The 15,993-nt window shown below is 46.7% G+C and overlaps 1 protein-coding gene across 1 annotated transcript in view; it reads left to right on the top strand.

Moving 5' to 3' along the window:
• The window catches only part of LOC144772039 (retinal guanylyl cyclase 2-like), a 590,168-nt gene that overhangs the window by 476,620 nt on the left and 97,555 nt on the right, over positions 1 to 15,993 (top strand). Inside the window, exon 15 of the mRNA XM_078656243.1 lies at positions 15,081 to 15,179. Coding sequence (XP_078512369.1) covers positions 15,081 to 15,179 — 99 coding nt within the window. The remainder of the gene's footprint in view (positions 1 to 15,080; positions 15,180 to 15,993) is intronic.

The raw sequence follows: 15,993 nt of genomic DNA on the forward strand, positions 1-15,993 counted from the left end.
TTGTATGGAAGCTTAAGTAAAGAAATCGATCCTCTATCTTTTTTATACCCCCAAATGAAACTACTAAAAATCCCATCTAATTTAAAAAAAAAAAATAATTATTGAGGCATAAAGTGATTGACCTAAATAAATAAAGAAATTTCAGAAATACCTTCATTTTGAATAGGTTAATCCGGCCAATAAGACTGAGAGGGATCTTATGCCATTTTTTAACAAGAACTGCCACCTCCTTCAATAAAAAATCATAATTAAGTACAATTATTTCCCCTATTTTAATTGAAATTTTCACACCTAGGTATGTTGCAGCCTGGCAGATACCTTGGACAGGGGCCTGAGTTTTATAATTCAATATGACCTGAGTTTTATTTACATTTAGTTTATAGCCAGAAAAGGCTCCAAAATGATTTGTTTCCTCAGTTATCCCTGGCAGGGCTTTTACCACACCTGTTGTGTATATAGCTAAATCATCAGCATATGCTGTAATTTTAACAGAGTTTGGGTCAAATTTAAAAGGGACAATGCGATGTTGCGTCTGGAGAGCGTTTATGAATGGCTCCATCGAAAGTGCAAACAATAAAGGTGACAGGGGGCACCCCTGACGTGTGCCCCTTGATATTGTGAAATGTGGAGATAACATACCAGCATAGCCAATTTTCGCATTAGGGTGGCCTACAGAGCTTGTATCCACCTTAGATATTGACCCGTGAAGCCATATTCGGTCATCACAGCCCAGAGATAATCCCACCCCACTCGGTGAAAAGCTTTTTCAGCATCTAACAATACCATCCCGAGTAGAGTGGGATTAGTTGCCGCTACGTCAAATGCTGTTATCGCCATGTTTACATGGGCTGTTGTATCCCTACCTATCACAAAGCCATGTGTTTATAAGTTAACTAGTTTTGGCATAAGAGGAGCAAGTCGCATAGCAAGAACTTTAGCATATGCTTTTGCGTCCGCATTAATAAGTGAAATGGGTCTATATGGGGGGGCGTGGCTAGCGGCTGAACATGGCGGCTGCCTAGAGGACCAGCTCCGATCACGAAGCGGCCTCTCCGACCATCCGCACAATGATCCGTGACTGAATCCGACCTCAGGCGGAGGTATCAAAGGCCCGGGGCCGGGCGCTACAGGCGGCAGCAAACCGGAGGACAATCGGGTGCCGGGGAGCCGAGTTTCGATCGAGTGGCGGTGAGCCCGGAGCACAGGCCTGACTCCCGGGACCCCAGTGGACGACGCAGCGGACCGGAAGTGGGTTCTGCCCGGCGGCAGTGAACCGGAAGTGACCGGGGCTGGAGGAGACCTCCGTGGCAGACCCGACGAACCACACTGTCGGCGCCGGCTGTGGAGGCGCGCCGCGCCGAGGACTCTGTGCTACTAGGGAGGCTGAGGTAGCGGACGGACAATAGGGGGCTGAGGCACCTTACGGTGCCGCCTGGCAAGGATCACTGCGGAATCCTCCGAATCGGCCGCCGGGGAGAACGAGACCAGCGGGGGCTGCTGAACACCTGCGGAACTTGCCCCCCCCCTCCCCTCCCCGCCTCTCACACTCAGTGCGCTACGAAGCGACGCTGGTCGACCAGTTTGCGTCGCTTGGGCGCGAAAATTGGAACTGTGCCTGGCCACCCCATTGGTGTGTCGGGGTCCCGCTGCGGAACCTGGGGCCCAAGGATTGGAGACGCTGACGGCGTCGTTTGATGGTGGAACCCTGATCTATGCACGGCGAAGACCCTGTGACACACACACGGTGCGCGGCGGTCACTAGGGGCACCGCACCTGCCAGAACCAGTATACTGCGGCCGAGTCGCCGCTGCTGACCGGGACGTGGTCCCCGCCCACATCAGGCTGAGTGCCCCGACTGCAGTGGGGACGGACTAGTGCCCGGGGTTTGCCTCTTCCTATCCGACTCATCCATCCGGCTGGCTTGAGGTGCTGTGCGGCGGACGCTATGGCAGGCAAAGGCGCCAAGGGCGGCACGACCCAGACTCGCATAGAACGTTACACCAGTGACAAACATGCCTCCCCTCTGGCGGACGGGCGACATCCTTCCACGAGGTCGTCGGACAATGCGGGGCCAAAAAAGGCAACCCTGGATGACGTGATGCGAGCGCTCACGCAGGTACAGACTACGGTGGGTTCCATCTCCACTGAAATTACCCTCATTCGGGCGGACCTCCACAAAATGGCCGAAAAAGTGGGATCTCTGGAACTGGTCACAAAATCCCTGGTGGAGGATGTCTCGGAGCTCCAGACGGCGATGGAGGCGGTCACGGCTGAGAATAAAAGGCTGAAGGAGAAGTTGGATGACCAGGAAGGGCGCTCCAGGCGGAACAACGTCCGAATTCTTGGGGTTCCGGAGTCGGAAGGAGTTAGAGCGACGGACCTCTTTGTAGAGGAGCTCATCACAACGCAGCTCAAACCAAAGGGACTATCGACGTTTTTCTCGATCGAAAGGGCGCACAGAGTGCCAGGTGGCCAGCCTAAGCCGGGGGCCTCCCCTAGATCGATCTTGGCGAGGCTCTTCAACTTCCGAGATAGGGACGCCATCTTACAGGCGGCGCGGGTGTCTCCACCCGTTAAGATTCAGAACTCCACCGTGGCATTCTTCCCGGACTACACAGCGGAGGTGGCAAGGCGGAGGAAGACGTTTGTGGATATCAAAAAAGAGCTCAGGAGAAGGGAGATCCAATACTCCATGATATTCCCGGCTAGGCTGCGTGTGGTAGCAGAAAACAGGACGTGGTTCTTTGATAATCCAGAAGTTGCCCGGGACTGGTTGGACGGCTGGCGCCCAGCCTCCCAGCCCCGACGTCGGGGACGAGGTGCCAAGGACAAACATCTGGTGGATCATGGCGATGTTCGTGAAGACGACCTGGAGACCGGTCGAGGCTCACCACTCAGAGACATTACTGATGCTGAACTGGAGGTCGATTCTTAGTGACCCGGCAGATTCAAGACTCACCTCATACTAAGGCTGTTGCCTGGGCTGCCATGGCCCCTGGGCTGAGGGCCTCTGCGGAGGGTAAGAGGGGTCGCTGACTTTGGAGTATTCCTCACCCCCAACGAGCAAGTAACTTTATACCTTTTCATGGGTGGGTTTAAGCACTCTGCTAAATTGGGGCGGCGGGCAGTTCTAAGTCCGTGTGGCAGGGAAGCAGGGAGGGGGGGAGTTATGGGTAGGGGAGGTTTGTTCCGAATTGTTGGTTTATATTGTTTGACTCTGCTGATTACACTGACATCCATTTTAATCGTACTGTGCCTGGCTGCGCACGCCGACCGGCCTGGTAATGCCTCGCTGCCACTGGGCCAGCCACTGCCTACACATGCGAGACACCCTGGGGTTGGGTACACTCCGGATGCGACGCTGTCGAGCCCTAAGGGTCAGGGATTCCCATCTGCAACTTCACGATGGCAGGACTGTCACACTCCAATGACGTGATCGATGATCCCGGAACGGGACCTGTGCCACCGCTGCAGATCATGTCATGGAATGTCAGGGGTCTGGGGGATAAGGTGAAGAGGGGGCTGGTTCTTCAACACATTCGACAGCTCCGCTGTGACCTGATCCTCCTCCAAGAGACACATTTGGTGGGTGACGCGAACAAGGCTCTAGATAGACGGGGATACCGTATGGTCGCACACTCGGACTTCACTACGGGGTCTCGTGGGACTGGCATTTCACTTAAAAAAACATCTCGATTTATTCTGCAGACTACTAAGGTTGATTGTTATGGTCGCTTTGCAGCAGCCAGTGGACAGTGGGAGGGAGTCTCCGTCAATGTGGTATTGGTGTATGTTCCGCCGGCGTTGCATGCGGCGGCGCTTCCGGATCTGGGAAAATTCCTCCTGGAACTCCCCGACGGAGACTTAGTGGTGGGGGGTGATTTCAACGCGCTGGCCCATGGTTCACATGATAGATTCCCGACACGGACACAGGCACCTGGCCTATCCAGGTTTAGTGAGTTTGTTGAGGCACAGGGACTGGTAGACATATGGCGACACTTGCACCCCAAAGACCGGCAATACTCTTATTACTCTGCCACACACGACTGTCTATCCCGTATCGACTACTTCCTTACACTGGCAGGCGGCCGACTTGCGGTACAGGATGTGCGGATACGACCCCGGGGTATATCAGACCACTCCCCCTTGACTATGTCCATGTCCTGTGCAGCGATATCCCGTAGGAGAGTGTACCCTGTCTACCCCGGCTATCTCAAGATTCCCCACGTCCGTAGAGACCTGAAGAAAGCCACCAAGCTCTACTTCGCGGAAAACTCGGGCTCAGTGCCCTCCCCCACGACCTTATGGGAAGCATACAAAACAGTGTTTCGGGGTCAAGCAATTGCAGCGATAACGCGACACAAACGCGAGCAAAAATCCGAACTGCTAGCTCTGGAGCTTCAACTGGAGCGAGCTAACGAGGCCCATATGGCACACCCGTCGGACGATACACGTCACTCACTCCACCTCAGCCAACGACTACATGACGATCTCCTCAGGGGACGGACAGTAGAAAACATTACATCGACCGCGCAAAGAATCTATGATGTGGGAGACAAAGCCAACAAGCTGCTGGCTTGGCTTGATGAAAAAAGTGTGGGTAGCAGACATATTCTACAATTGCAGGATCCGGAGGGGTCGTATCATACTCGCCCCTCCGAAATTGTTGAGATCCTGGCCGACCACTATCAGTCGGTCTACACCCCACTCGCAGTGGTTACCGCTGAGGCGGCGACGGCAACGCTGCGGACCGTGCCGGTCACCACTTTAACGCCAGAGGCGGTGGCTGAACTAGAGGCAGACCTGTCCGAGGACGAGCTCGGAACGGCGATTAATGCACTATGCACGGGTAAGGCACTTGGCCCTAATGGCATTCCAGCTGAGTGGTTCCAAGCGGCATCGAGCACCTTGTGCTCACCGCTGATGGCCATGTTTGAGGAGTGCCGGGAAGCGGGGATTCTGCCCCGGGATCAGCGGATAGCGACCATAGTAACTATCCCGAAACCGGGTAAATCGCCCACGGACTGCGCGTCCTATCGCCCAATCTCACTGCTCAATGTGGAAGCCAAAATACTGGCGAAGTTACTCGCAACCAGGCTGACCCCGCACTTGCACGATCTGATCCATCCGGATCAGTCGGGTTTCATGCCGCACAGAAGCACGGCACTCAATCTCCGGCGTGTGCATGGGGTGCTGGCGCGAGCCCACTTGCTGTCGGAACCGGCGGCCCTTCTCTCGTTGGATGCCAGAATGGCCTTTGACATGGTGGAATGGCAGTACTTATTCGCGGTTCTGGCTCGTATGGGCTTTGGCCCCAAATTTATCTCATGGATCAGACTGCTGTACACAGAGCCGGTGGCGCACGTGGCGGCCAACGGCCACATCTCGCGAGAGATCCCCTTGGCCAGAGGGACGCGTCAGGGGTGCCCGCTGTCCCCCTTACTGTTCGCCCTGGTGTTGGAGCCGTTGGCAACAGTCATTAGGACTACTCCACTACTGAAAGGGCTGACGTGGGGTGGCGCTTGGGAAGACAGGATATTCCTGTATGCCGACGATATGCTGGTTTATCTGTCGCAACCAGAAATGGGCATTCATCATTTATTGGCGATTTGTGATGCGCACGGCCTGCACTCCGGATACCTGATCAACTGGACGAAGTCAGTGGTTTATATACTGAAAGGCCCGGCACCGCTCCTCCCTAGTAGCTGCCCGCTGGTTGTAGCCCATACCTCATTTAAGTACTTGGGCATCCAGGTCACTGGTGACGCTAATGCGTTCCACGACCTCAACTTAACGCCACCCCTTAACCGTCTACGAGCGGATGTACGACACTGGAAGACCTTGCCCCTCACACTGCTGGGGCGCGCGGCGCTGTTCAAAATGATGGCGCTGCCGCGCTTCCTGTATGTAATGGAAAACACCCCAGTCCTGATCCCGCCATCATATTTCCGGAAGGTGACAGCTTTGGTGACCGAATTGCTATGGGGCGAACGTCCGCCCAGAATAGCACACGTCAAACTCAACCGTGGGTGGTACGATGGGGGTATTGCCTTACCGAATGTGGAGCTCTACTACTGGGCATCACAGCTCAAAGTTATTAATTCTTGGATGCATGCCCCTCAGGATGACCCGGCATACTTCTCAGACAGAACACAACTGGGAACACACAGCTTACTGGCCCCGCTTTACACACCTAGCCTCGTGAAGACACTACTTGGTCCGACTAAGCACACAGTCGTCATATGGCACAGGGCACTGGCACGGCTTAAGTGGAAGGGCGTCATAACCAAACTCACTCCACTGTGGGACACTAAACAACTTGGTTGCCTCAGGTCAAGTAAGGGCTTTACCCAATGGGACACTATTGGCATCTCGACGGTGGGAGACCTTTGGACTTCTACTGGCATGATCCCTTTCCAACACCTGCAACAACAGTATGCACTGAGCCCTACTGAAACTTACAGATATATACAAATACGTCATGCACTTATGGCGGTCATTGAGCCGGGATCTATAGTCCCGGAGTCCTCGCCTCTGGAGGACAGACTTCTCACAGACTACATGCTAACACGCGCAACATCACTCACATACCGTAAGTTATTGAACAATTTACCCGATCCCCTGCAGCGACTGAAGGAGAGGTGGGAATCTGAATTAGGCTCCCTGGATGAGACTGACTGGAATACCGCCCTAGCGTCGCCACGAGAGGCGGGTGTATCAGCCCGGTTCAGGTTGATACAGCTTAAAGTACTGCATAGGGTCTACTACACCAGGACCGCGCTGCACAAAATGCACAGGGCGGAGACCCCGTTTTGCCTTAGAGGGTGTGGGGAGGAAGGTACCTTGCTACACACGCTCTGGGACTGTCCGAATATCTCGCCCTACTGGCAGCAGGTCATGCGCACCATTTCCCAGGCCCTTGACACATCACTAACCCCAGACCCTCGTTTGTGTCTTCTGCACATATGGGAGGGGACGGATCTGACACGTAGGAAACAGCAATGGGTCACGATCGGAACTATGGTGGCCAAACGCGACATCGCGCAAAGGTGGGGAGTAGCCGAAACACCTACGTTGGCTTTGTGGTGTAGGACTATGGACAGGCTGATGATGCTTGAACGTGCTGTGTACAAAATGAGGGCTAACCCACGCAAATGGAATGCACTTTGGATGGCGTGGAATAAATATAGAGGGGACCTGTGCGAACCACTATCAGAGGATGAGGGCGACAGCTCGGACGATGACGAAGAGCTGGAGGGTTAGGCCTGTGGGAGGAGGGCGGTTGGCCAGTGGGAATAAGGGGTTTTTGAGTCTTAGTTCCGTTAGAGCATTCCTGGGGCGGGGGTGGGTTTGCATCGTAGGTAACTGGGCATAGCATACGACATTGGGGATGATTAATCTGACAATCTATATCTATCCTTCTCAGCAGGAGTCTAATGTTTGAGTTATGTACTTTCTATGGTTTAAGAAAAAAATGATATATAAGACAATGTACTACTTGCTGATGTATTTTGACTGCCTGATGTCACACTCCAAACGTTTGCTGCCGGACCGGAAGGTTGTCGGCTGAATAGCTGTGTTATATTACGTCACTGTGACTGCTTATAAGTTCATTCTTTTTGTAATGCTTTCAAACTGTTGTGGATCTGGCAACTATCAATAAAGTCTTACCAAAAAAAAAAAAAGAAATGGGTCTATATGACCCACATTCAATTGCAGGTTTGTTCTTTTTAAAAAAAAACACGATCTTAGCGGTATTCCATGAATTAGGAGCCTTCCCACTTTCGCCAATTGAGTTAATAACCAAGCAAAGAAGAGGAAGCAATTCATCAATACAAATTTTATACAATTCTATAGGAAGCATATCCTCCCCGCAGCCTTGCCTGAGGGAAGAGAGGTGATCGCAAGTGTAAGCTCTGTAATAGTAATTTTCTCCACCAATTGTCCCATTCCCTCTGTTTCTCTATTTACCATATTCTTTCGAATATACGCTTGTATACTGTCCGCCGTAGGATGGTTTTCAGGGGTATATAAATTACCATAATAATTAACAAATTTCTTCAATATTTGCACAGGTTGACTATATATAACATTATTGGGACCCCTAATTGACTTAATTAATGTATTGGCCTTGTCGTCAGCAATTTTGTATGCAAGAATATTCCCTATTTTCTCTCCACTCTCATATTGCAACAGTTTATATTTATGAAGTTTAATGCTACTTTTCTCTGTAAAATAATTTTTAGTAGCAGATCTGAGACTTACTTGCTTAAGTTCTAATTTAGCAGCATTTTGCAAGCCTTGTGGACCTTGTCAGAGGGTTTCCACCAAATGCTTTTCAAGTGATAGAATGTTAGATGTCATAGCTTTAATCTCTTTCCTTCTTTCTGCATTCTGTCTCAGGATAAACTGTTGAGCGAATCCCCTTATGCTAGCCTTACAGGCATCCCAAACATAAATAAGTGAAGTAGAACTGATATTAATTTCTATAAATTCCTTGATATGTTCCTTAACTTGTGAAATAAATACTAAATCCAATAATAGATATCTGGGAATTGAAAATAACCTTGGTTCCTGTGCCCTTAAAGTAATGTTAAAAACAAGAAGAATCGGATTGTGATCTGAAGTGACCCTTGGGCATATCTCCATAGTGCTAGAGTCTAAAATCTTATCCGATGCCCAGGCCATATCAATGCGTGAGCATAATTTATGAGGTGCGGAGTAATAAGTATACCCTGCTATGTTGGGATGTAAAATTCTCCAAACATCTTTTATATTATGTCAGCGGGCTAGTTCTAATATAGCGGCTCGTGTCTTATGCATCCGTCGAAAAAGCCCCCTGCCTAGTGGTATCCAGCTCATAGTTCATTATACAGTTAAAATCACCCATAAGTATAAGTTCACCTTCCCAGTCTAACAATTCAATATTTAACCAATCAAAAATAAAAGGATCATCTATATTGGGTCCCTATACAACACAAAATACATATTTGCAATTTTCCAAATCTATTTGCACAATTGCCCATCTGCCCCCTTTATCCAAAGCAGTTTTAACAACTTCTAATCTTAGTTGCCTTTTTTTTAGAATAGCCACCCCTCTAATAGATGCATTTAATGTTGAGCAAACTATTACCTCATAGCCCAATTGGCCTAGTAGTTTCCTATCTTTATAGCAAATATGGGTCTCTGTTAGTAACACCAGATGAGGATTATACATTTTAACTTCTTCATAAACTAGTCGCCTCTTACTCTTACTATTAAGGCCTGCAACATTCCAGGCTAAACATCTAATGTAGTATTTTGCCTTTTTCTGATCTGAACAATAATCTTAACAGTCCCCTGTGATCATCTTCAACAACTCTTAATCTCATGTTGTCAATTTCAGCATTTTTATCCTCCTCCCTGGTCCATCCACCCCTACCCCCACCCATCCTACCCCCTACCAGTTTGTCCCTTAGGGGAGAGCCCCCCTCTATCTCCTGCTGCCGCTGTTAGGGCAGGGTACCAGGTAGCATCGAAGTCACCCACAACCCTCTATTAAAAACCAACTACAGTAAACCGAAAAAGGAAAATACCTCAAAAAGAAAGCAAGAGGAAAGGAGGAAAAAGAGAAGAAAGAAAGTTTCTATAATAACTTTAGCCAGTCATATTTTATTCTGCTCAGAAAGAAAGTAAAAAAAAAGGAAGAAACAATAAACCAATATAATGCAAGCTTTTCCCAAATAAAGGCTCCCAGCCAATTTTCAAAAAGATTAATCTCTGATCTCCTATCGCCCATTTCTGAAAAGCCACATAGCTCAGAGTGATGACATATACATTCTTGAACCAAACTTAGAAAGCGCTACCTCGGCTTCCTTAGCATCAGTAAAATAATATATATCACCAGATTTAATTACTTTAAGGCGTGCCGGTTCCTGGAGGTATGCCTGTGCACCCAAGGATTTAAAGGGGTCTATAAGTTGGCGCAGCTTCCACCACGTTTCCATTGTAGCCTTACTCAGGTCAGATCTAACAAAAAATGTAACCTTCTCTACTGTAACAGGAGAATTAGGCCTTGCTTTAAACGATACTGCTTGCCTGAGTAAGAAATGTCCAAAATAAATCAGAAAAGGATGGGGGAATTTACTCTCTTGTTTCTATTAACTATTGGTAATCAATGTACTCTTTGGAGTTGTGAATCCCAGTCCCAGTCTGCTAAGTCTGGAAAAGCCCGCTGAAATAGTTTTACTACATATGCACGGGGATCCGATCCGTCTGATCCCTCTAATCCCTCTGGTATGCCAAAAAGTCTGAGGTTTTGCCTCCTCTGTCTATTCTCCATGTCTTCCAGCTTGCTTTGGAGGATCTTGATCGCTGTTTCATGCTGGTGAGTTGAGGCCAGTGCGAGCTGATGATTCTTCAACACCCACCACCCTCTGTTGAAGTTCTTCATTTTCTTGTGTGATCCCTCCAAGCTTACTGGTCACCTCTAATAGACAATTCTGTATTTTACTGTTATCCTCCCTCAACTGCAGGAAGTGCTGCTGTGCTTCCTGCCGATGTTCTGTTAAAGTTATTAGAATTAAAAGGGGAGGATTCTAAAACAGTTGGAGCCATCATATTCGTTATGTTCATCATATCCTCTACATCTGGGGTTAAAGATATGGGTGGGGTGGATAAGCATATTTCAGTTGCTGCTAATGTTGCTGTTGTTATTATAGCACTGTTAGCATCCAATTGAGGTTGAGTCACAGCTATATGAATTGATTCAGAGCCTACTTTTGATAGAGAAGCGGCAGGCAGTACAGGTGGGGGAATATTACAGCCAGCTATTTTAGGGCAAGCCTTCGAGTATTCCCCCTCCGTGGGGCTATTGCCCGACAATCGCAACGCCATATTTTTACCCCCCCCCATAGCTTGAACCCACTTTCGTAGGGGGCTCTCATCACTGATAGGCTTTCCTCGTGTATTTGAAGACGATATAGAAGTAGAGAGAACAGAAGGATTAATATTCTTTCCTTTCTTTAATTTGTTTTTTGCCTTGGATCTCCCCTTTTTGCGCCCTAGTTGTTTGGCTGCGTCAGCAGGGGAACCAGTTACATCTTCTTCGTCTTCTACAAGCTCTTCGTATTCGTCATTAGAGCATTCCTCGGCCCCCTCAGTGATAGTGAGGGCACTTTTCTTCATGCCATCCATAGCGTCCGTCGCCTCTTTGTCCACCACATCCACTACTAGTTTAGCCATCTTCGAGCGTACGGAAGGGATCACATTGAGAACCTTGGGGCTAAGGTTTGCAAGTGTTTCCCCCTGTTCGACACTTTGCGTATGCTCTAAAGTTAATATAGCAGACTCAGGCAATAATCCTACTTTTTTGAGAGTAGCAGAATCGCAAATTGACACTCCCTCAGTATCCCCTAATTTCTCCTCCAAATTCTTCTCTGTGTCCAAGTTGGATGCCTGCTCAAGATCACAGTTCGGCTCGTATTCCACATTACAGCTGGAAAGCCCTCTCGATATACCATCAAAGTCTTTAGTTGCCCCTCCTTCACCCCCTTTTCATTGTCCGCAACATTGTAGTATGCTCCGGCTGTACTGGGAGACGATGCAACATTATTGCCAGAGTTCTCACATACAGCAACAACCTTTCCGATACCGTTATTACTCTCAGTGGTTATTTTAGCCTGCAAGATCTTGTCTGGGGTAACAAAGAGTGAGGGGTGTATCAATTTCTGCTGCTTACCGAGCTGTGAGTCCGGTTTTCCAAGTTTCCCGGTTTCTCGTAGGCTGCAGGCTGCAGGGGAGCTATTACGGCCCGACCGACACTGTTTTCCCTGCCGCGGTGCCTGTCCCATCAGCGGCCGCCGGAGCTTCCATCGGCGCTCCCCTTCTAGTCCGGGTGGACCTAGGGAGATTTTTTGGCGCCATATTGATTAAAGCCGAGCGAGTCCGCTTCTCCACAGTCTCCGGAGCACTCGAGGCAGTAAAGAACAAGGACCGGCCAGACCAGAGCAGCCAATCCACGGACCAAACCACCATCCAAAAGAACGCGGCGTCCTCGAAGGTCGGGCAGCCAGCCGCCTCCAGCCATGCCTTCCACGCAGAAGTAAAATGTGTAGCATTCAGCGGTTGCAGACTAAGTAAGTTAATAAAATGCGCAAAGTAAATATTATTCAACGTCAATTTCTCTCCCTTCCAGCCTATCTTCTATGAAGATCTCCTCCAGCCACTAGAAAAACATTATGGAAGGTATTTTCCTTTAGTAAAGATGAGGGAATAGGAAGACTTCGGTAGAGCTACCGCTCCGTGGCGTCTTCAGCTCGCCATCTTACTCCCCCTCCACGTCCATCGTTTCTTGAATTTCAGTTGAAATTATCTCATAAAGAGTCAGGAGTTTTTGATCAATAATAGCAACTAAACCTACTAACTAAACCTACCAAAATTTGTAGTACCTTACCTGAACTTCTAGATTAATCATCTGACAATGAAGGTAATCTATGGCAGTATCCAATGTTTGACATATGGCACTCATCCTATCCAAAATAGACTGAGTCTGAGGTATTTCGGCTGAATCTCTATATAATTTCCCCACTTGTGTAAACTACCCAAAATCTATATGCAGAGGCCTTGAGCTAAATACAATTTTCCCAATCAATCTTTCTAAAATATTTTCTAATTGTATTGGCTTTTCATTCAAAATATCTCCAGCGTGCCCTTTGATTCAGCAAAAACAATTGAAACTACATGTCCGAAGTCATTAGCAATAGAGTTGCATGTAGAGAATTGATAGTTCATTGAATACGTTTATTAGCATTAGTCTGGGGGCTTGGGAGAGACAATCTATGAGTTACTATGATTGTAGAGGGAGCAGCAATGCTGAAATAGCAGATAATAAATAGATTAGAAGCTCATCTAAGAGTTCAGAATTATTGTTTTTATGACATCAATCAGTACAAAAGTATTGTTGTTGAGTATACTTGATGACCTGGTCTAGTTATTGTATTGCAAACCTGCTTTGGAAGGATGACATCCTCAAACTCAAAACTGGACGCTGCTTGATACATCATTACATCACAATATGACATTTGCTGGACCTTTAGGTTTTCTAATAAATGTATATCCTAGTTGTAGCCGCAACTTTAATGTTAGACTAACTTCTTTTTTTCCATATTTAGGGCCATATGTAGGTAGGTAAATACTGGTCGGTAACAGCCGAAAATCGGTAATTATCCCGTTACTAACCGGTATTTAGCCTTTTCTAATGTAGGAGGCAGGTTTTAAGGATTCGGTATTTTTTAGAATCCATATTTTAAGGAATCGGTAAATTACAGAATCCTTTTTTTTTTTTTTTTTTTTTAACACCTTGGCTGCTAAGGCAATTCCCGCTGGGTGCTGACATTTTTGAAATCCCATTGATCATGACGAGCTCACCTTGTCATTAGCACAGCTCCAGTGTGCCTCATGACCAGCTGAGCTCGTCATGAGCATGGAACAGGTAAATTACCGAATCCTTAAAAGCTATGTAGGTGGCACTCAAGTGAGTGCATTTTTGCTATCAGGATTCATTATTTACCACCAACTACAAGTTGGTGGTAAATACTGAGGGGCATATTATCAAGGGGCTTTATCTCTGCTTTTTTGGCTTTAAAAGCCAAGAAAGCGGAGATAAAATTATCTCCCTATTACCAAGCTGTCGCTAACACCAGTTAGCGACAGCTAATAGGAGATAGTGACCATCTTGGGCCCCGCTTTGCATGTCAGTGATATTTATCACTAATGACATGCAAAGTGGGCGTGCCAAGATGTTAGCGACTGAAAACAGTCGCTAACATCGCTATCTCCTATTACCAACTTTTGGAGATATTCGCGCTAAGCGCGAATATCTCCAAAAGCTAACACTTGCCCAGGAGCAGTTCTTAGCCATGTTATCCAATGGGAGGTGGATAACATGGCTAAGAGCATTTGCTCGATAATGCATGAATATCGCGGACTTTTCAGCGATATTCATGCATTGCGGCCGTTTTTTATCGCATTTGCGATAAACCTTGCTAATAGCAAGGTTTATCTGTGATAAAAATCGCCGATTTGCGGCGATAATTTTTGTCTCTAAATAAGTTAGAGACAAAAATGATCTCTATTGGTTGGTAATATGCCCCTCAATACCTTAAATGAAGCAATTTTTTGCTTTTTTTCTCAGTGTCATGTGGCAGACATACAAGCCCTTAGGGCATGTATGTGCGCCACATGTGCACACATGCACGAATCAGGGGTGCAACAGGGTGTCAATGTGACACCCTGCCACCCTTGAATATGCTACCCCTATTACCGATTTGGTATTTACCGAATCGGTAATAGTGAATGGCTTCCCATTCATTCCTATGGGAATGAATGGGAAGGTGATTCCTTATTACCGAATCGGTATTACTGATTCGGTAATAACACATTTTACTGATTCGGTATTTTTTACCGAATTTTTAGCTACATATGAAATACCGATTGCTAAATACCGAATCGGTAAAATTCGGTATTTAGGAATCGGTATTTCATATTTACCTACATCGGGCCAAAGTTATTTGAGTATTACTGCCATCTTCTTTGAAAGTGTTGCATGGAGTGTTTATAATATGCAAATTACTTAACCATGTTACCAGCTAGAAAGTGTATGTTTGGCACATACGTTTTTCCACAAAAAGCAAATAATCTTGAAATGTATCACAGATTAGAAACCATGGCAAACTCAATGCAAATATATGTTAGAAATATCTAAAGTAAAAGGCAGGGATTTTTGGTATTTGCCTGCAACTCATTGGAAAGCATGCAAAGATGATGGAAAATATTATACTACTTTGATATACATGCATGTTGTTATGTAAGAATGTCTGAAAATTATTTTATCCAAATATAGTCTGCCATATTTCTTCATTGAATAAAATGGTTCATTGAATCTGGATGTGAGGTGACTAAAACGTGTTTCCACCTTCAAAATATGTTCAGTGTTATCTCATATTTTCAAAGTCTTACAAAGTGAAGTTCAACATGTACACTATCTACAAGGGGATCCCTTGTACAATGTTGATCTCATGATGGCCATATTTGATTTCCAGGTCCATGTGTGGCAGGAGTGGTGGGACTGACCATGCCACGCTATTGTCTGTTTGGAGACACAGTGAACACTGCATCGCGAATGGAATCCACCGGACTGCGTGAGTATTGATTTGGTTGGTGAGAAGCAATTACTCAAAATTTACACAATTACATGTGTTTTCAAATTTCATAATATGCCTGTACATGATCAGTATGAGATGAAAAGTCAATATCAGAGCATATAAGGAGTTGTAATCATAATTAGCAGTAGAGATTTTACAAAAACCCTCATAACTAGTTAAAGTCCATGTATCATCGGGCCTGAGGGCTTGCCTATATCCTACAAGCTGAACTTCACCAGAAGGACTTGATATTGATGACAGTCTTTTGTGCTATTTTAGATTTGGGTGTATATCTAGTACATTGCAGGCACATTATTATTGTCTATTTATATGAAAAGGTTAAAAAAACTCAGCTATCTTATCCAAGATTATTGGGTATGCTGTCTTCTCCTTTGAAAATATTTTCCGGAATATTACTCACAAGGATGGACAGATAGATGGAGGCTCTGAGAATACTGCTATATTAAAAAGTAGGCTTTCAGACAGGTACATCTATGGTCCACGATTGATGACATTGATCATTGTGATAAGACAGAGACTCCTGAGCAATTAGTGCCATAATATTGTGCATTTATGGGCAACAGATTGATACCATTTATAGGGCACAATTATAGAATATGCTGCTCTTAAAGGGTCTACCATGTTCGCATTTTTGGATAATCAATGAGATCTGCTCCTAGAGGCAGATCAGGTTTTCAGCTCACAGAGGCGGAACCATGGTGAGTTTCGATCCAGTTGGAAGAAAAGGTGTGTTTCTCTTGTATCCCTATTGTTTAACCTCTACACCAGTGATTTTACTAGTGATTTGTTG

Source organism: Lissotriton helveticus, chromosome 8 (assembly GCF_964261635.1).
Source record: "Lissotriton helveticus chromosome 8, aLisHel1.1, whole genome shotgun sequence".
Taxonomy (NCBI): Eukaryota; Metazoa; Chordata; class Amphibia; order Caudata; family Salamandridae; genus Lissotriton; species Lissotriton helveticus.